This window comes from Ambystoma mexicanum, chromosome 5p (assembly GCF_040938575.1).
Source record: "Ambystoma mexicanum isolate Mex_15411 chromosome 5p, UKY_AmexF1_1, whole genome shotgun sequence".
NCBI lineage: Eukaryota > Metazoa > Chordata > Amphibia > Caudata > Ambystomatidae > Ambystoma > Ambystoma mexicanum.
This window is the reverse complement of record NC_090930.1, coordinates 127,482,564-127,504,553: the sequence shown is the minus strand read 5'-3', so window position 1 is coordinate 127,504,553 and position 21,990 is coordinate 127,482,564. Positions and strand designations below refer to the sequence as shown.

Sequence of the window (21,990 nt, the reverse complement as noted above, 5' to 3'; positions counted from 1 at the left end):
ATAACGTACATGTTAAATTTAGGGTTCACTTGCTGAACAGTTATACAGCATGATGGTTTTTTTGACAAGCCAGAGTCTTCACATAGGCGCCTGTGACTCCCTCAATGGCTGCCCAGGGTGTTTACTCTGAGTTATAGTCATTGCATTTCCGCAAAGAGCATATCACTCTTCTGGATTCCAGTATCCTTGCATTGAAACAAAGCAAACAGTTTTGACTTTTACCTATCCATCAGACAGGAGCAGCTAAAATGGCGTGATTATCAGGGCCCATGATGGCAGAGCTAATACGTATACAAATGACCCAACTGTTGTTTTTAACAGGACTTCCGTGCAAGGAACAGATATCGATCAAGGGACTGAAGGCACACACGGTTTAGACGTTTTTTTTTTACACCCATCGTGCATTTCAGCTGCAATTAAGCCATTACCTCTCAGAAGACTGCTTAGAAATAACACTTGTTTGTCAACGTTTGATGTTACTGCTTGATAGAGCTAGCTCCGAGGGATCCCAGGAAGATGTGTATTTTTTGGGGTTAGGGGTAGTGTGTGGGAACGCCTATAGACTTGGCATGGCTATGGGTGGGTAAATAACCAAACACCACCTTCGAGCTGTGACTCCCTCCACACATCATCTTCCTCCTATTTCTACTCCAATGAAATACTTTTATCTTATAGCTGGTACTTAAGCACAACCTAAAAACTAAAACTAAAAAGGAAGTTTCTGTTTGAAGAATTATTAGAGAAAAATTCTGCAACAACACATACAATGATAAATGTGATTTTCAGCTGTTAATAATCAACAGATGAGATCGTCTACCGGGAATTTCTGTGCATTCAGCTACCTTGGCAAAAATGCATAGAAAAGCACGCAAAAGCACCGAGCTACTGAAAGACCTGGACATTCATTTGTACTTTTCACCTTTCTTGAATCCAGAAACTATGATTCCCAAAATGCACTGTGCTGCACTCCTGGAACCTATACAAAGCAAATATGTTCTTGCAGAGTTTTACAGAGCCATGTGTTTGCATCCTCATTGTCCTCATTGATATATGATATTATATTTATAGCACGCCTATACACGACTGCTTCAAGGCGCAACGAGATAAGGGGGAACGAGGGAGGAAAGACAACAATCTTACCAGGCTCAGTGGTATTACTCAAATTGATCTTTTACAATTGACCTTTTATCCTAATTGGCCTAATAACAGTGGTCCTAATTGACCTTCTGCACAATTGACCTTTACCTTTATTTTACTTCTTATATATATATATATATATATATATATGTGTGAGGTGGGTTTGGGGTAATAAATAATATAATGGGATTGGGCAGGTGGTTTTGGATTGAGTGGGGTGCTGCGGGGGGTTTCCCCTCTGCATATATGTCCTAATTGGCCTTCATTTCACAATCAATTGTGCAGAAGGTCAGTTCTCCCGTGATCAATTGGGAGAAGGTCAGTTAGTATACATCCGGCTAAGCTACATTGAGATTGCGCAAGTGCGAGGGAGAGGGAAGGGGAAAAGTGTCAGGGAAAGGGACAGAGGAGAAGTACGGAACATAGGATCAAGACATAGAAAAAAGAGTGTGGCCAACAGGTGGCAGTGCAAGTGTTAAGTGCAGACAGCAAGTGTTGGATAACCACAAGCAGGGCGACTGTAGGGATGCAGAAGTGGAAGTGGGCTTACCTGCAGTAGGCTATTAATATTGAAAAGAAACTCTGTGTGATGTTATTGCTTCATCTGTAAGGCGACCTCTTGGCTTTGCCTCTGCCTCTTCTTCCCGGCTTCTCTCCTATTCTCTTCCACGTGCTTCTTTTCCTTTCTTACAGTCTTTCCTCTCTGCTGATTCCTTTCTGTCTTCCTCTTCCACAGAGTGTGCGAGCACAGCCAAGAGAACCTGATGTCGCCGTCCAACATGGGCGTGATATTCGGACCAACCCTTCTGAGGGCTCAGGAGGACACGGTGGCGGCCATGATGAACATCAAGTTCCAAAACATTGTGGTGGAGATCCTCATTGAGCACTGTGCCAAGGTGAGACCGGCCAGAGGGGGCCAAGTCTGGCCTGTTGGGTTGTACCAAGTCTTCCCCTCTCCTAGGAAATAATGAAGACCATAGTGGAAGGTAGACTTGTAGATCAGGTGTTATCATTTGATAAGATGAATCGGTCAATCTGATGGGTTTGTGAGAAAATAGTGGATTCAACAAAACTGAACTACTGATCAGCTGGTAGGTTAGCTTTGTGAGATGTGTTGTGTGTCGCCCCTTTAACTGGGGCGTGTTGCCCCTTTAGGAATACGAGTCATGACTTGTCATGACTCGTGCCAATAAAAGGGTCCTCTGCATGCACGTGCGGGCACTGCTGCAGAGACTCAGGAAGCGGCAACTCTGTGTCATTTGTCTTTATGGAAGCATGCCTGCTGTGTGACCACGGCCTGTGTTCCAGCCCTGGCTTGTGTGCCCACAGTGCCGAGGCTGACGTCTGCTCTGTGGCCCCAGCACTGGTATTTGGCCTGGTGATCCAGACCCTTGAGGGTGCCCCCCTGCGGTCCGGCCCAATGTGTGATCGCAGCCTGTTGGCCTTGCCGGGTTATCCCGGTATCCTGTGTGTCCTGCTGCAGTGCCCCGTAAGAGGGACACCATAATAAGCCTAAGCACCCATTTTTCTGTACGCAACCTACCTTCACAAGTTCCAGTTCTATAAGAGTCATCTCAGCGTTTCATACTCCCGCCGCGGAGAAACCGAGTAGCGCATGAGTTGGCCAACATCACCATTTGACCCAGATACTATTGAATCTGGTCCGGGGTGTTAGTTGAAAGTAAAATTATCATGATGTTTTCTTATATGTATGACTATGCCTTTTGGTTGCTTTCTGTGTTGACGTCACTGTTGTCCATGGCGGGGTTGATAGAATTGGCAATACAGACCCACCGGGAAGTAGGAAGGAGCAGTAACACTTGCGTGGGCATGAATCACTGACTAGAACGAGGGCACCAAAGTGTGCCATGCAGGGCAACTTTCAATTACATTTATTTGTAGATTGTTGTTTTTTTTTTTTTTTACAGATTTCCAAATATTTAAGGTTGCCCATGTGTACGCTCGATAACTTTGGTTTACTTGTTTAAGGATGATGTCGTCACGGTGATATAGGAGCGGATAAATATGCAGTTCTGCTGCTAAACCTATAAGGTTTTAATCTCTCCATTGGTTTTCTGCTGTTTTCAGGGAACTGTAGGTTTCCTTTCCTACCACAGTTCAATCTTTCCCCTGGGGATAAAGTATGTCACTTTACGTAAGAAATGTTTTTATCTCAGTTCTGAAAGTTCTGGTGGAAAAGTGAGTTCCCTGCAGGAATGTCAACACGTGTGTTCCAGCTTATGAACACGTTGAATTCAAGGATGCAGCTCCACAGAGGTAGTTTCTGAGCAAAGGGGGTGTACTTGGGGAAGTTGGGCATAGCAGAAGGTTAAAGGGCTGCTGCTCAGTAGCGGTCTGCATGGGTAAGTTGGGCATAGTAGAAGGTTAAAGGGCTGCTGCACAGTAAGGGTCTACATGGATAAGTTAGACATAGGGTTGAAGGGCTGTTGTACAGGAGGGGTCTACTTGGGGAAATTGGGCATAGGGGAAGGGTGAAGGGCTGCTGTACAGTAGGTGTCTACATAGGTGTGTGGGGCACAGGTAAGGGTTGAATGTCTGTGGTACAGGAGGAGTGTACTTGGGGAAGTTGTTATATTTTATTGTTCATTTATAACTCGCTTAATACCAGCAAGTGGTTTCTAAGCGCGGGATCGGGAGTCGAACCTGCGTTTCGCTGGGTTGCCTTGCTTCCAAGGCAAGTGCGCTGCCCCATAGCTATCGTGAGGGGAAGGTTAAAGGGCTTCTGCACAGTGGGGGTCTGCATGGGTAAGTTGGGTATAGGGAAGGAAGGGTTGAAGGGCTGTTCTACAGGAGGGGTCTACTTGGGGAATTTGGGCATGGGGGAAGGTTGGAGGGCTGCTGTACAGTAGGGGTCTAACTGGGTATGTTGGGCACAGGGAAGTTCTGAAAGTTCTGGTGGAAAAGTGAGTTCCCTGCAGGAATGTCAACACGTGTGTTCCAGCTTATGAACACGTTGAATTCAAGGATGCAGCTCCACAGAGGTAGTTTCTGAGCAAAGGGGGTGTACTTGGGGAAGTTGGGCATAGCAGAAGGTTAAAGGGCTGCTGCTCAGTAGCGGTCTGCATGGGTAAGTTGGGCATAGTAGAAGGTTAAAGGGCTGCTGCACAGTAAGGGTCTACATGGATAAGTTAGACATAGGGTTGAAGGGCTGTTGTACAGGAGGGGTCTACTTGGGGAAATTGGGCATAGGGGAAGGGTGAAGGGCTGCTGTACAGTAGGTGTCTACATAGGTGTGTGGGGCACAGGTAAGGGTTGAATGTCTGTGGTACAGGAGGAGTGTACTTGGGGAAGTTGTTATATTTTATTGTTCATTTATAACTCGCTTAATACCAGCAAGTGGTTTCTAAGCGCGGGATCGGGAGTCGAACCTGCGTTTCGCTGGGTTGCCTTGCTTCCAAGGCAAGTGCGCTGCCCCATAGCTATCGTGAGGGGAAGGTTAAAGGGCTTCTGCACAGTGGGGGTCTGCATGGGTAAGTTGGGTATAGGGAAGGAAGGGTTGAAGGGCTGTTCTACAGGAGGGGTCTACTTGGGGAATTTGGGCATGGGGGAAGGTTGGAGGGCTGCTGTACAGTAGGGGTCTAACTGGGTATGTTGGGCACAGGGAAGGGTTCAATGGCTGTTGTACAGGAGGGGTGTACTTGTGGAACTTGGTCATAGGGAAAGGTTAAATGGCTGCTGCACAGTAGGGGTCTGTATGGCTTAGTTGGGCAGAGGCAATGGTTGAAGGGCTGTTGTGCAGGAGGGGGTCTACTTGGTAAAGATGGGCATAGGGGAAGGTGTACTGTAGGGGCCTACATGAGTAAGTTGGGCATAGGGAAGGGAGGGTTGAAGGGCTGTTGTACAGGTGGGGTCTACTTGGGGATGTTGGGCATAGGGGAAGGTGGCAGGGGTGTTGTATAGGAGGCGTCTACTTGGGGATGTTGGAATTGGGGAAGGTTAATGGGTTGCTGCTCAGTAGCGGTCTGCTTGGGTAAGTTGGGCATAGTTGAAGGTTAAAGGGCTGCTGCTTCATAAGGTGTGTGGAGCACAGGTAAGGGTTGAATGTCTGTTGTACATAAGGGGTGTCCTTGGGGAAGTTGTTATATTTTATTTATTTGATTGTTCATTTATAACGCGCTTAATACCAGCGAGTGGTTTCTAAGGGCAGGAGCGTTTCGCCGTGTTGCCTTGCTTTCAAGGTAAGTGCGCTGCCCCTGAGACATCCTGAGGTGAAGGTTAAAGGGCTGCTGCACAGTAGGGGTCTACTTGGGGAAGTTGGGCACAGGGAAGGGTTGAAGGGTTGCTGTACAAGATGGATCTACTTGGGGAAGTTGGGCATAGAGAAGGGTTGAAGGGCTGGTGTACAGGAGGGATCTACTTGGGGAAGTTGGGCATAGGGAAGGGTTGAAGGGCTGCTGTACATGAAGGTTCTACTTGGGGAAGTTGGTCATAGGGAAGGGTTGAAGGGCTGCTGTACAGGAGGGATCTACTTGGGGAAGTTGGGCGTAGGGAAGGGTTGAAGGGCTGCTGTATTGTAAGGGTTCTATGTGATACAGGATGAGATCAGAGCTTGCGAGCATGGCCAATAGATGTGACAGGGGCCTTTTCACTTCCATCTCACTACACCAGCCTGTATGGGAGGGGAGACTAATACATAGTGCACTTGCAAACACGCAGAGACCTCCAGACCATGTTCTGGATCTGACTCAGGTTGAAGGTGGACATAGGGTCATGGTGCAGTGAAATAATTGAGGTGTTGAAGAAAAGGAAGGATATTTGGTCCCAAATATTGACCATTTTAGATAATGTTGGAACATTTAAGGGCCAAAACGTTTGAAGGCCGGTTAAGGGTCAGTTCTTGTTCCAACTCGCCATTGGTTATCAGGGTCGCTCTGAAATTCTAAGCACATATATATTCCAAGGATCTGGCCCACCCCATTGCCCGGACGTTTTTGGCACATCATTTTTTGAAGGGGTCCTTCCCCTTCTCCAGCATGGAGTCTGGCATGGATTCACCTGCTCATGAATATTCCCCGTCATCAGACTGGGAATCCTCAGTAAAGAAAAAATCAGTATCAGTTTCGTTTCTGATCTGTCTTTCTTAGTAGTAACCAATCACTGGTCTCTGGGTCATACTGCCCCCAGCCAATCACTGCCCTCTCCCTAAGCCCCGCCCCTGGCAGCCATCCTCAGTTTTTACCACACGTTCAAGTGTTGGGAGTCCTCGTGCTATAGCTCTCGGGCTTTTACTGCGTTTTGCGCTTTTTCAAAGAGATTTATCTAATTTTTCAGTTTAATTGAGCCTCAAGCTCCACCGTTTCTACTTCCAATCAACGGGGACCCGTTTTGGATTTATCTACGCCCCTCAAGGGTGAAGTTTTCGTCGAGTAACGCTTCTTGGAGGATTCCAGAAGTTTCTGAGGCCTACCTCGTGGACGAGAAGAACATGGCCCAGGAGAAGGGAAGCTAGACTCCCGGCAAACTGTTGAGCATCTGCCCTGGATGCAACCTACAAAATGTATTCAAGGAGGACGAGCATTCGAAATGCCTTTACTGCCTCCACGAGGACAAAACGCACGTGCAGAAGGACTGTACGTTTTGCATGAATATGTCGGATCGGACTATGAGGGATCCCCGGACCCGTCTCTCCAACTTGCTGGAAGGCAAGAGCCCAGCAGGTGAGAAGAAGAAGTCCGAGCGGTCTTCTAAGTCCTGTGAGGGCGCCACGGCGACAGGGGCCCAACAGAAGGCAAAGCACCGCGGGCACCGGGCGCGCCGAACGGTTGGGCTCCTCGGCTGCCAGGCAGGGCGCACCTTCACCAATGCCATCAACTTTGAGCCAACGCTCTGGCTCGGGGAAGAGAAAATCCGAGAACCCGGCTAAGCTTCTGGAGAGGCCCCGGTCGATCTTGAAGGAACCGGCCAAGTGGGAGCGAGGCGGTGACCCTCCTCCTAAGGTGAAGGCATAAAGCGCGCCCAAGGTGGTGAAGGCCTTGATTCACCCGGCTAAGGCCTCTATCGAGGGAGTCGCTGCATCCCTGGTGAAGCATGTGGAGGCTATCCCAGTGGAGGCGACCTCGGGGCCCAAAGTTTCCCTGCCTCCGCAGAGGGAATCCTCTTTTAAGCCCATCGAGGAGACCCCCATGAAGACCCCGGTGGAAAAAGAGGGAGGGCTGGTGGCCGTTACGGACACAGACACAACCTGCGAGGAGGAACTGACCGAGAATTTGGAAGAGTCCCAGTCCCACGTGAGGAATCCCGAGGAGGGGGACGACGAGAGCGAGGGTGGCAACGACGACGAGGTTCCCGTGGAGGAACAACTGTCGTCCCGGCACGCCCGTCGCAACCCGAGCCTCAGGACAACTTGGCGGCCATTTTGACGGCAATCCAAGCCTTATGCACAGAGATAAGGACGAGACTGCCCCTACCCCCGACGGATGACCCAGCTGTACCGGGTCCGTCGGGAAGCCCTCCGAACAAGAGGAGGAGAATTCATCCAGTGCCCCTTCAGCCCTCACGGCCTTCTCAGCCTTTGTCGCCTTCCCAAATCCCAAGGGACGACACGGGAGCGAACATGGCCACGACGGGGACGGATGACGACGGCGGTGATGACGGGACTGGCCTCCCGTCTCCGATTCCTCGGGCGTCCCCGCCCGATGAGATTGGCTCCTTCCACGCCATGATTGCCAGGGCATCCAAGCTTTTTCAGCTCTGCCCTGAGGAGAAGAAGGAAGGCTTCCTCTACCAACGGGCGAGGCCAAGCGGAAGACGGTCCCCGCGGTGCAGTTGCTGGATGACATCTGGGACGAGGGACTTGCCCTCCTCATGAACTCGTCCACTACACCTGCCAAGAGGGACCGGTACGAGAAGAAGTACCGGGTCCCCAACGCCGCCCCGTTGTGCCTTCGGGTGCAGCCGACCCCGGATTCGGTTGTCTCAGCAGCGGCCATGAAGAAAGCGGGGGGGCATTGGCTTCATCCTCAACTACCCCACCGGACGGTGAGGGAAAGAAGCTGGATGACGTGGGACGTCAAGTCATCTCGTCGGCGGCGACGACAATTAAGGCGGCCAACGCCCTAACGATTGTGGCCCGCTACGACAGGGAATTGTGGTACAAGATCGCCCACCTGTTCGACTTCCTCCCGGATGACAAGAGGGCAGAGGCCTTGGCGATCCTACAGGAGGGTTAGGTGGAGTCAGACCATGCCATAACTGTGGCCACAGACATTGCTGACACCGGTTTCCGCCGGTTGGGCAACAGCGTTTGCCTTCGACGGAGGGGGTGGCTCAAGGCGACGTATTTCCGCCAGGACGTGCAAGCCAAGGTTTTGGACATGCCCTTTGACGGGAACAATCTGTTTGGAAAGACTGTGGATGAGTCGCTGTAGGCCATCAAGACCGACACGGAGACGGCTCGGGCCTTGGGAGTTCTGCAGCAACGGCAGCCGCCCTTTCGGAATTCCGGAGGCAAGGACTGTTCCGATCGTTCCCACCGGTGAAGGCTCCAGCCCCGGCGTGGGAGCTCAACGTGGTGCTGACCAGGCTCATGGGCCCACCATTCGAGCCCTCGCATTCGGCTCTGTTGAAGTTCCTGTCGTGGAAGACAGCGTTCCTTGTGGCCATCACCTCTCCACGACCCGTGGGAGAGATTCAGGCCCTTTCCTGCAAGTCTCCATACTTGACTTTCCACGAGACGAGGGTGGTGCTGAGGACCCAACCCCTCCTTCATGCCCAAGGTGCCGTTGGACTTCCATCTCAACGAGCCCTTGGTGTTACCAGTCTTTTTCCCGTCGCCTTTGTCGCCGGCCGAGAGGACTTTGCACTCGCTGGATGTAGCTAGAGCGCTGAAGTTCTACGTGGACCGAACGAAGAGTTTTCGGAAGACATCACAGCTGTTTGTGAGCTTTGGACCTGTGAACCAAGGGAAGGCTCTCTCGAAGGCTTCCATTTCCAGATGGCTCTCCAGCTGCATCATGCACTGTCATCGGTTGGCAAACCGACCGTTGCCCGGCCGTCAGAGCCCATCCGACCAGAGCGATCGCTGCTACCACGGCGTTCTTGTCTGGTTTGCCCCTGCTGGATATCTGCAGGGCTGCTACATGGAGGTCGACGCACACCTTCACGAGATTCTACTGCGTCGACCGGGATTCCAGGGAGGAGTCCAGAGTCGGCCAGGCGGTGCTGCGCAACGTGTTCGCTTAAGGTGAGCCTGGTGAGGAGGTAAGAGATGCTTAATGTTGAGTTTTATGTAATGCTTAATGTTGAGCCTTGCCACCTCCTGTGGTTGTGCATATGTGTGCTGCTATGTACTCTTATATTCATGAGCATGTGAATCAATGCCAGACCCCATGCTGGAGAAGGAACAAGTTACTTACCTGTAACTGTTGTTCTCCAGCATGGGTCTAGCAGGGATTCACATGCAAACCCTCCCTCCTACCCCTCTGCGGCTCTTCACCTGGTCATACTGCCACTTTACGTGCTACCAAATCTGAGGATGGCTGCCAGGGGCGGGGCTTAGGGAGAGGGCAGTCATTGGCTGGGGGCAGTATAACCCAGTGATTGGTTACTACTAAGACAGATCAGATACGAAACTGATACTGTTTTTTTCTTTACCGAGGATTCCCAGCCTGACGACAGGGAATATTCATGAGCATGTGAATCCATGCCAGACCCATGCTGGAGAACAACAGTTACAGGTAAGTAACTTTTTCCATACCCTCTGCCAAACCTACCCAACCACCCCTCTGCACCACCCCACTAATACAAAAGTATGTAATAAATGCTCACTAACCCAGCCCCTCCCCAAATTGTAATACTATTATTACGATATTTGTCGAGCACGGATCTCGCTTTGGGAAGCAAAGGAGTGCAAAAAACACCACAGAAAATATGGCAAACTGGCCTTTTCTACAAATGTGAATGGCGGATAGCACGGAGGATAACACTGGGGCAATGCACTGGGCTTGAAAGCAAGACCACACAGAGCAACAGAGGTTTGAATCCCGGATCCGCGTGTAGAAACCAATCTCAGCTATGGTATTAGACGCGTTATATAAAAAACTATTAAATAAATTAGATAAATAAATGTGCTGAAATGGCCCCAACGAGGTAGGCAGGTACCATATAAAATAGCCTGCTGATACATCAGGCCTCATGTGATCTCATAATTCTCTTGCCAGTAACCGTTTCTTCTTGTATGTTTCATTGTTAGAACCTTTATCTGTGATGGTTTGATAGCGCTTCTATTAAGCCCGGGTACAGCTGGGGGGATCTTGGTGCTGAGACTTTAAAGTACGACTAGTGGAAGGGAAAGCCCCAACACTACCTAAGGCAAAGTATTCCAGAGAGTGGGCGCCAGCACCGAGAAGGAGTGGCTCCCAAGAAGAAAAGCAGGGCTGGACTGGCCTATAGGGAACTCTGGAGATTTCCCTGTAGGCCTCTGCACCCTGTCCAGGGGTGGACCGGCCTATAGGGAACTCTGGAGATTTCCCTGTAGGCCTCTGCACCCTGGCCACGAGTGGACTGGCCTATAGGGAACTCTGGAGATTTCCCTGTAGGCCTCTGCACTCTGGGTCTCTTTTGTGTGGTATTTCCAAATGTTCCCATAGGAAAAGTGTTGGGCTTGTTGAAAATATGTAATATGGGGCCACTTTGAAAATTATTTCCTGGGCCTCTTTCGTTTCCCAGACCACCCCTGAAGAAGAGGAGCTGAGACTACGAGCAGGGGAGTCCGGCTTAAAGCTTGTCCAGAAGGACTGTGGTTTCTGTAGCATGGATAGCACTGGGGACCTTGGAGCAGCGCATATCCTTGGTTGACGCCAGAGGGAAGGCTAAGTTTGAGAAGATGAGCTCTGGTGAGGAGTCTGGCTGGTGGTTTTTGGTCTTAGGTGAATGCGTTTGACCTAGCCAGGATGGATGAGATAAAGGGAATTACGCTAATTCAGACAGGAGGAGAGAGCAGCTCAGACCGCCACTGAGCAGAAGCTCAGTGCAGCTGAGGTGCAAGGGACTGGTGTGTGTCATTGACGATAATTAACATAGGGGACTGAAACCTGACCGATCCATGCTGATTGGCCGTTAGGAGCTCTTGAAACCTGACCGATCCATGCTGATTGGCCGTTAGGAGCTCTTGAAACCTGACCGACCCATGCTGATTGGCCGGTAGGAAGAGCTCTACACTATGTGGCCAATGCCCACCAGTATAACCTTTCCCATGTCACGTTGAAGCCATTGGCCGCGCAACCACTCATCTACGGTCTCCATGCAACTCCTGCTTTCAGCATGGAAGGAACGGAGCTAGGTCTAGGGCTAGCCCACTGACTCCAATCTCTGCGGGAGATGAAGGGGGACATTATGGTGCTTGGACGCTGGCCTAAAAGTCTTGCATTTCCCAATTTTGTAATTCTCTTTTTAAAAATGGTGTTGTGGCTTAGTTATCCGAAAGGAATAGGCAGAATTAAAATCTGTAGTCCTGGGCCAAGTGTTTTGTCGAGTAGAAAACAGCTTTTCAGCAGTGTCTCCTTCCAGCACTTTCCCAGATGGTAAAATGATATGCTCTGAAAGGAGAAAAACACGTGGGTTTCCTGAGGACAGGTGTAAGCATAAGATGAATATGAAGCAGGCGCCATGTTCTGGTTAGTCATGCGCGCGCCCGGAAGAGCAGATGGTGGGAAAGAGCACAGGACACGAGTAGGGAGGGACTTGGAGGCTTTGGTCCAGCTTAGCAATGGTAGAGGCAAGGTTTTCTCAGGTGCCGTAGAGGTGGTGTCCCTGTCCTCATCAGTGTGTGCCAGGAGGACTCATGGCTGCCGCGCCCTCATTAGTGGGCCCCAGGAGGACACACGGCTTCCATGTCACATAGAGGCACACACAGGCGCATACTCCCTTGGTCAGGTGCATTTGTGGAGGCTGGTTTGAAGAGATATTTGTTATTTCGGTTTTTTAAATATACTGTCTGTGTTCTCCAAAAATGTAACTAGCCTTTCATGGCATATCAGTTAAATAGCCAGACTTATTGATTCTCTTTGGTAACCGTGAACCAGGACATGGACAAGGCAAGAAATGGGAGCCAAAAGAGACTTATAATTCTTGAGCAGGTCCAAGGGTATCTTTTATATTTTTGTCATGTATCCAGATATATGGTCCAACACAACTCTGCACTTAAAAAAATGCTAACCCCCCACCCACCCCACAAAAAACAGTTATTGCTGTAAAAAGGACCTGGAAGCTGCCCATGGCCATTCTTACTGTCCACCCATTGTATGCTTTACTGAGAGAAGAAGGCTTTATCTCTTCCTAGTTTTTTAAAAATATTTTTTTTTTGCATGCTTTGCTTTATTTAAGGAATAGAAAGGAATAGAACCCGAGGAGGGGGGCCTTACTGATCGGGTAATGCCCCCCAGGATGAGAGTTACAAGCCCGAGCAGAGCAAGGGCTTTAAATTAGCTCTGGGGTATTACCTAACTGGTAATGCTCCCCCCCTCTGAGAGTTCTATTGCTATTAGTACCCCGGCACATTGTATTAGGGTACTAATAACATTTTTACTCGATTTGACAAACAGTGTGTAAACATTTGTCAACTCGAGCAAAAGAAATGGCTGCCAGGGATCCGGGATAAGGGACAACGTGTAGTCCTTTCTCCATTTCCATGGTGGCCATTAAAAACATTTTAAAAAAAGAAAACAAACAAAATGGCCACCATGGATCGGGGTGAAGGGACTACACGTAGTCCCTTCTCCCTTTCCATGGCAGCCAGTCGAAGAAAAGGGAAGGATCTTTGCGAGTGTCCCTGAAAGACAGGTAAGTCTTAGTTGTGCTGGGAATGACCCAGCGAGGGCCAATCAGATTGTAACAAACTTTCTGATTGTCCCTCACAGGTAACAATTAACATTTTCAACGTATCCATAGCAGTACAGAAAGGCTTTTAATTCAAAATATAAAAAACAAATAGCAACAGAAACATCGGGGGAGAAGTGACCAGGCTCATTTTCCCTAACTATATATCCCAGTCTGGAACAGCTGACCCCAGTTGGTACACGGCAACAAAAGATGTAGAATCCACAGGAGAGAAATCTAGACCTGTCTTCAACAACCAGCCAAGGCAGCGCCCATCCCCACATCATCCGAAAGGACTATTGCATTACACCCATCCCCCTGCCCCAGGTATCAAGGCCCCATGTCACTTCAGAGCAATGGCAAGTGTTTTATTTTAAAAGAAGCGGCCTGAAAAGTGATTGCTCTCAATCTTTTGCAAAGTCTATAAAGGAGGACCACACCTCCATATAGTGCCGGCATTTCCCCAGCATAAGGGCTGAGATTTTCTCAATTGCCAGCAATTCACAGACCTTCACCAGTGAGCAATTGCCGGGCCCTTGGGGTCCTTTCACTGGCTAGTGACTGTCAGCCTGGCCGCTTGTAACAAATGAATAAACAAGGATGCCCACGATCCAGACATGGGGTATCCTGCCCGCCCCACTCCCAGGGTCTACATTGCCCAGAACCAATATTAATGGGTCCAGAGGAGGGACCATATAGTGATGTACTTAATTTGGAACAGAATCACCTTCTAGAAAGTTGCTACCACGGGGAGTCCCCACCACGTGTGGGCCAGATCTCCCTGCATATTGCAGCCCCTCGAACACAACGGGGGAAAGCCCAGGACCGATTTTGCGCAAATTATAAATGCGTTCTCCCTGATTGTGATGCATCTTGAGGACTGCTGTGCCCTCCTCCAAATGTGTTCCTGTGATGCTGGAAATGCCCTTTGGAGGGACAGGGCCTCCTAGTCCTTGTCCTACCAATTCTCTGTGTGTGTTTTCTGTATGTTTTCTGCCTCTGGGGTCCAGCCTGGATCTCTGACAGTGCAGCTCTTCGTGATTCCTTCTGGTGAACAACCATGGGATACGCTTATGGCACCCATGGGTGAGGTACACCAATGTACCCCATATGCGTTTTTGGGCACCTGTGTGTTACCCACAGAGCAGGGTATCGGCTGGTGGCAGCAACATGCTGATTGGGTAGTGGCTCTGAGTGTCCTCCATTTTTGCCATAGGAATCAATGGATTCCTGAACAAAGGCAAGATGGCCACTGTAGCCTCTTGGATTCTATTACCTCCACAGTCCCTGGGAACCCTGACTCTGTCCCTTCTCCTCTATTGGCTGTTGGGTGGAAGGACCATGTATGGCTTTGAGGCTGCCTCTGCCAGACTGACTGGAGCTTTCCCAGGGACTGTGTGTTGTGGTTACACCTTTGGGGTGTGACCTGTATGAATGGAGTGTGAAGTCAACTCACATTCTGTGTTGTGAGTGTCTGGTTTTGGGTGTGTGACACAATGCCTGGACCAGCCCTAACTGAAACTGGACTGAATGCAGTGTAGTGTTCTGAAAGTCTGGGTGCTTAATGCAATCTACATTCTGTGTTATGGATGTCCGGTTTGGGTGAATGACCTGAATGCGTGTGCGCCTGATTGGCTGCCTGCCTGCTCCAATGCACTTGTATATTATTGGCTGACTGAGCCTGGCTAAGCCTGAGTGAATGGGTAACAAATGTGTATAATTGGGGACCCCTCATTCACCAATTTGTTCAGAAGCTGAAGTCAAAGCTGAAGCAAGAAGCTGTTCCCTGGATCCGAGCTGGAGGAAGAAGTCTGCTGCTGCATTTCTTCAAGTACTCTGAAAGCTGCGGTGTTCTTCCAAGGACTGATCCAAGAGAGGATCTGGAGAGGCTACCTCTTCCCGAGCTACAAGGGACCATCGTGCAGCTGCTGCTCTTGGTCCGAAGTATCCTGGAAGTCAGTCCTGTGCGTCTGCTGTCCGGAGAAGGGGTCTTCATGAGTCCAGAAGAAGAGTGCTTGGACATCTTTATCCGTAGAAGTCCAGTTGTTTTGCCCAGGGTCCAGAGGAGTGTCTGTGACAGCTGGAAGCCAGATTGCTATGTATTGCTCAGAATTGGGGGTACCCTGGCATAGTGCTGCTTGACACAAGGAGCTGTAAAAGTTCCAGTTAAGTGAAGAATCCATCAAGTGACATCCTTGACACGACATCTGACCAGTTCTTCCCACCGTAGAAGATCCAGGGTTGCTTTGTGCAGAGGAACGTCCGCTGGTAGGTTTCCCACCACCAAAAACCAAAGAAGACCTCCCGAGGATCCAGCCTTGTCGAGGGTTCATAGTCCAGTCCCCTGGTCAAGTCCAGGTCACCAGAAACCATCCAGTGGTCTGTGCTGTGGCTGCAGCACTGAGGAACCAAAGGTCGGTTAACCGCAAAATCGTGAAAACCGAAATCTACTTCTGCCACTGCACCCGTCATCACCAAAAGGCATCCAAGGTCCACAAGGGTCTTATCTTCTTCAGCCACGTTTTTTCAGAGACCACAGCAGGTTTCACATTCGTGGGATATCCACAGCCATTGTAACGACCCGCCAACAGAGACTACCTCGAAAGACTGAAAGTGCTGCCTTTCTAACACTGCCTGGTTCCTCCTTTTCTCTTGGCTTTGAGACCTCCCAGCAACTCCTTCAAAAGGGGGCCCATTCTTGAGGGGGTCCTGTTGAGTAAAGCCAAGAAACTCCACCACTTCACCAGCCAAGACACCAAAGGTACTGTGACAAGAAAGAGCATCTTCAGGCCACAAGAATCATCCAGGGGTCCCAGATTTGTCTTGGATCCTGTTCTCCTGCAGCATCTCAGGTACTTTGGGGGTGGTGGAACCTTTTAAAAGGAAAAGCAGAGCATTATTGAACTTATTTGGACTGGGGGCGTAATATACAAGACACAATACAACTTAACTTTTCCCTTTCAGGTTCCCCAGGTGGGGGGATCCTAACACAGTGTACATTTTTGAGTCTAGTGAAGGTATACTGCCAATGTTCTGAAACAAACCTGCCTTTCTTTCTTGTTCTATGAAGTTACCCAGTGCTATGATTTTTAAACTGCCAGCTATGGATGCACTTTGAATTGAATCTAAAGTATATTGTGGAATCACATATAGTGTATATATTGTTTCCATTAGTAGAATAGAGTTGCCTGAGTACAAAGTGTATTATGTATGTGTATATATTTATGTGAACCTTATTTTATATCAAGAAGCTGTGTTATCACCTAACATAGTGTGTGGACATTACTTTGTGGGGTTTGAGGGCTCGCCTGCATCACCTCCCGAGGGCTTTAGCCTTCATGGCTCGTCCACAGCTACCATATGGAGAGCCTTGGCTGCTGTGCTCTGTTCCGCTACCCCACCCATATAAAAGGCAGAAGTACAGATACCCCCTCCCCTCCATCCACTTCCCAGTCCTTCTGTTCTATTGGTACTCCCAGTTCCTCACTCCATCTCTGCATACTATCGTCCTAGTTTTTTGAATGCATGTACATTTTGGATGGCCCATGCAGATCAAAGAGAGGTTTGGAATCTTGACATGATGGCTTTTGCAAGCACACCTTTTTAACAGCACAGTTTGAAGTTCCTGTTTTTAAATGAATATGTCAAATACAGAGATGAGAGCTTGAGGCGCACTGTGAATGTGCTTAGAGGCACTGGCGGTTGGCTATTGGCGCCTGACATGAAGGTGTGAAGATGCACTCTGAGTCTCTGCCAAGGAAGGAATACCCTTGCCATCTGATTGGTTGGTCGAGGGGTGTTAGTGGTTAACCTGCTGGAGCAGAAAGGCCTGTGTGGTATTGATAACTATCAATCTGAAAATCCATAAACATTGTTATGTTATGTGAATGTGATTTATACTGCACACCGCTGCCATTATCAGGATATGCATTTGAAATATAAATGAATGATAGGGGGGATAATCAATCACGCCATTTCTCAAAAGTCTTAGGGTTGGCATAAGGAACATTGTTTCTGGAGCACGTGATCAGTATCTGACCTTGATGATGGACCCTAACTGCAATTCTGCCTGTTAATAAGCAGTGATTGATGACAGATACAAGCAGCCAGTTTGGCTAGCAAAAGCTAAAGACATATTACTCTTAAAAGATCCCCCTAAAGTAACCCAGGTCTCTCCCTCCTATGGCCGTATCACTAATCTGGATAGAATAGTCATTATAGGGATGCTCTGGTGTACACGTCTATTTATATAAGTGGAGAAAAAAGTTGAGATGTATGTCTAAATAACGTTGAGGTCTATAAATGTTCAGAATTCCAGCATGGTTAACCTATAATTAAACGTTATTACCCCAAGTGGAACATTGGATTGCACTGGGCCAATCAGGAATCAGCTCCTCCTTTCAATACTCTCTGGTATGGTGCTCTTCCTCTCAGCTCAGAGGAATCTATTTCCAGCTCTGGGGCTTCCCTTCGCTGGCCCGCAGTTCCCTCACCATGCTCTGCCCTTATGCGCCCCTCACCCTCATTTCCGTGTCCTCATTCCCTCTCACTAGCGGCTGCGGAAGCCTTTCTCTTGCGACGTAGCGGTCCATCGAAAGTGTGAGTGGAGTGTCGCTTGAAAGCCGCAGACACTCTTTGTCCCCCCGCCCTCCACCATTTTGGATCTGTTGCTAGCACTCTGCTGTGACGCTGGAAATGCATCGGGGGGACAGGGTCTCCGTATCCTTGTCCTTTGCTGCGTTTTATCATGTGTTCTGTTGTGTTTTCCGTGCAGGAGTTCATGTGGGACTCATGGCGGTGCAGCTCTCTCTTTTGGTTTGGTGTACAGACCCATGGGATACCCTTAGGGCACCCATGGGTGGGGGTACAACCCTGTGACCCTAGTGTATGTTTTTGGGCACCTGTGTGTGACCCACAGAGCAGGGTATGGGCTGGTGGCAGCTCCGTGCCGAATTGACTGGTGCCCTGAGTGTCCTCCATTTTGGGATGCCCAGGCCCTGTTATTGGAATGGATAGATTCCTGATGGAGACAAGGTGGCCCCCGTGGCCTCTTGCTTTCAATCGCCTGTTACCTTGATCTTCCCAAAGTCCCGGGAAGCCCTGACTCTCCCTTCCCCCTGACTGGCTGTTGGGTGGAAGTTCCATGCATGGTAGTGTGGGGAAGTGTCGACCAGACTGGCTGGAGCCTTCCCAACGACTGTATGTTGTGGGTACACCTGTGGGTGGGACCTGGGTGAATGGAGTGTGTGATGAATCATCTACGCTTCTTGTTGTGGATGTCTGGTATCTGGTGTTTGACACAATGACTGAGACAGCCCTGCCCGAAACTGGTATGAATGCAGTGTGTAGTGTTGAATGGCGTGGCACTTGTCCAAATCCACATTCTATGTTGTGAGTGTCTGGATGGAGAAGAATGGCCTGAATGCACCGTGTGCCTGATTGGCTGACTGACTGCTGAATGCCCTTCGTAGTGATTGGCTGCTTTAAGTGTGACCCAGTAGAATGAATGGGAGATCAATAGTATATCTGGGGACATCTCACTGCTAGGAATCGTGTTCAGAAGTGTTCAGAAGCTGAAGTCCAAACTACGAAGAGTAACTGGAGTGAAACTGAAGCTTGACCTTGAAGCTCTGCTGGAAGAGAAGAATTGCTGTTGCTCTCCTTCATCAATCTAAAAGCTGCTGTGTCTCCAATGACTGGCCCAGAGAGGACCTGGTAAGGCACCCTCTTCCCGAGCTACGAGGGACCATTGTGCACCAGACAATTTTTGCCAAAGCTCCCTGGTAGACAGACCTACGAAAGGCTGACAACCGGAGACGGGGACTGCCGTGGAATCCCAAAGAGAAGCGCCTGGACTGTTGTCCGCCACTGTCGACGACCGCCGTCACCGACCAGAGCCGCGTGCTCCCGTTGCCTAAGAACTTTCGATCCACGGACAAGCTCGTCTGCACCGCCACCGTCTTATCCCCGCCAGAGAAGGCCAGGCCATCAACGCACCAAGGAGCATCTGCTGGTGGGTTTCCCGCCACCCAAACACTACAGCCGACGCCGACGACTCAACGCCCTTGCTGAGCTACAGTTCTTCAAACTCTTTGCAGTCCAGAACTATTGACATTGAGCTGCCCCGCAAGCCTCTTCCGGGCAGGACGTTTACGCTTCCCCGTCGACTGGCATCGCTAGGAAAGAAGCTGCCACTTCACCGCCATAGTTCACCCTGTTCTTTGCGGGATGTTCGACCCTTGACTCCTGCCTTAAAGGGAGGGCACTCAAGAAGGGCCGTCTATTCCCCGATGAGGAACGCTACAACGCCAGGTACTTTGGGGTTGTTCAACTATTGGGAAGACTCTTGTGAACAATATATGGACTGGGCTTGTGATATATCTTTATTCTACAGGTTGCCCATGTGGGGGGGGGGATCACCACACAGAACTGTGTCTAACTGTAGGGGCCAGTATTCTGCCAGTTGTTCTAACCAACTGCTTTTCTCTTATATCTATTGTTGGTTTCTTTTACGAACTGTGTGACACTTAACCGTACAGTTGATGCACTTTAAAGAGATTGAATAGTAATTGTAGTACCACGTAGGACTGTATAGATTTGCCATTATAGATAACCGAGTACAAAGTGAGTTATCGTGATATTTTACATGCCCTTGAATATTATATAAAGACTGTGTTTTAACCAATACAGTGTGCAGACATTCTTTTGTGGGAGCCTGGGGACTAAACTGTACTTAAGAACCAGCCCGCATCACCTCCTGAGAAGCTAGGCCTTGATTGCTCGACCACATACCAATAATAGAGAATCTTGGCTGGGGTCCTCTGTGCCTCTCCTTTGCCATATAGAGAGCAGGAGTACAGACACCCCCCTCGGTCCTGTACACTGGTGGCAGTGGTGGGATGCTTATGGTTTTAAAAATCAGTGTATAACCCTTCCACTTACAAAATATCTGCACTTTGTTAAATTGAAGTTTAGCTGTGTACAAGATAACTGAATTACAAGCAATGGAATCTATTGCAAATGGCAAATTGACTCGGATGAGCTTAGAAGCGCTCCAGGATGCTTGTGAAGCCAGGGAGTTAGACTTTGTGGACACGTCTAGGGCTGAGCTGATAGCTGCCCTGTTGGACTACCAGACTGATGGTGAAACTCTTGAAGGGGGGGATGCAACCAATGTTGACTCTGCCATGGGGGTTGTCGCTGAATCTGTTGCTGGGAATGCCACCATTCCTGCTTCCTCTGTTCCGACCCCCAGCAAGTCCTTGGAACTTGAGTTTTTAAGGATGAAATTGGCCTTTGAATATCGCAAGTTGGAAATAGATGCTGAGCTTAAGAAAGAGGAGCTGGCACAGCAAGTGGAGCTCAAGAATAGGGATCTCGAACTCAAAGATAAGGACCTTGAACTCCAGACCAAGGACATTGAATGTCAGCAAACCAGTTAGAGAAAGCTGGAGTGGAGACTTCAGCCAAACCAGTTGAGTGTCAGGTCCCCAGCAACCAAGTTCATGAAAGATTTGGTTGGTGTGTGTATGCAGAGGGTTCTGATATCCTCCAATGGATTGAAGCGTTTGAGATGGCTTGTGCAATTCATGATGTAGATAAAAGAGTGTTTGTTAAGCAGAGTGCACTCAGACTGGGTATGACTGTATTCTGAAACTGAGTGTGGAAGAAAGGGGTCAGTATGAGTGCATGAAGTCTGCTTTAATTGCCAAGTTTGGCAAGACACCCACCCAATACCTTAAAAGGTTCAGGGATTTTAAGAAATGAGAGAATGTGTCTTGGATTGATTGGGTGAGTGCTGCGCCCATGAACATGATGGGGTGGATTGATGGTTACAAAGTGAAAACGTTTGTTGAATTGTCCCACCTTTTTGTTTTTTGAGCATTTTACGGAAGCCTGTTCACCAGAGCTGCGTCAGTATGTTGCTGACCAGAACATTTTGGACCCCTTTAAGCTGGCTAGGTTGGCTGACAAGTGGGTTTCCCACCGGGTGTCCCCTAAGAAGTCCAGTGGGAAGGACAAGGATAAAGAAAAGGGGATCTCTCAGAAAGCTGAGGAGTCCCAGAAGCAATCACAGTCGGGTAAACCAAAACCTTCCTCTCCTAAGAACCAAAAACCTAGAGGGGAGAAGTCTGTTGTGGGTGGGAGTAAGAGTAGTGGTCTGTCTGCTGCAAAGCAGGGTCCCAGTGGTTCCAGTACCGTACCCTGCACTCCTGGCACTTGTTGGGATTGTGGGGTTCTAGATCACCGAAGGGGTGACCCCAAGTGTAAGGGTAAGGCACTTGGAGTCCAGGCTGTCAGCCTGACCTACTCCATACCTGAGGTGGAGGCCACTGTCCTCCCCTCCTCTACCGGGATCACATTCGGTACCCCGGTAGAGATTTCCTTAGTGTCCCTTGGGGCCTGGGACCAGTACGCAGAAGTACTGGCAACTATCCCACAGAAAACCCATAGGTTTTTGAGAAGTGTCCTCTTGAATGGCCAGCCTTCTACTGGTTTGAGACACACTGGGGCAAGCATGACAGTGGTGGACAGGACCCCGCTCAAGCCAGAGGACTATGTAGGTGCTCCTCTTAGAACCACCAGGTTAGCTGGTGGGCCTCCCAATTATCACCTGTAGCTTTAGTCAACATTACGATTGGAGACAAGACAGCGAAGCTTCCAGTCCTGGTTCAGGACAGCGTGCCTGCGAACATATTGTTAGGTAGCGATTTGGTGGAGTTGGGGATGATCACTGATGGTCTACCCATGGCTACTGTGGCAGTCACCTGATCGCAGGTCACGCAGGTCCTGATGCGAGCCCGGTATCCTCGCTGATGGGGAAACCTTAGGCACGAAGGAAATGGAAGAGTAAGAAGGCCACCTCTGTGAAGGGGACTCCTGCTTTTCCTGCTGTTCCGACAGCACCCATTGGGATCCATGCTCCGGATAGGCTGGGTCCAGTGGTGAACCCAGTCTCAATGCCTGTGGGAGAAGAGCCAGAAGACTTTCCTGTGGGAAAGGTACTTAACCCGGAGG

General features: G+C 49.4%; 1 protein-coding gene across 1 annotated transcript in view; it reads left to right on the top strand.

The window, feature by feature from the left end:
• The window catches only part of OPHN1 (oligophrenin 1), a 733,935-nt gene that overhangs the window by 599,461 nt on the left and 112,484 nt on the right, over positions 1 to 21,990 (top strand). The window contains exon 18 of the mRNA XM_069612518.1: positions 1,874 to 2,033. Coding sequence (XP_069468619.1) covers positions 1,874 to 2,033 — 160 coding nt within the window. The remainder of the gene's footprint in view (positions 1 to 1,873; positions 2,034 to 21,990) is intronic.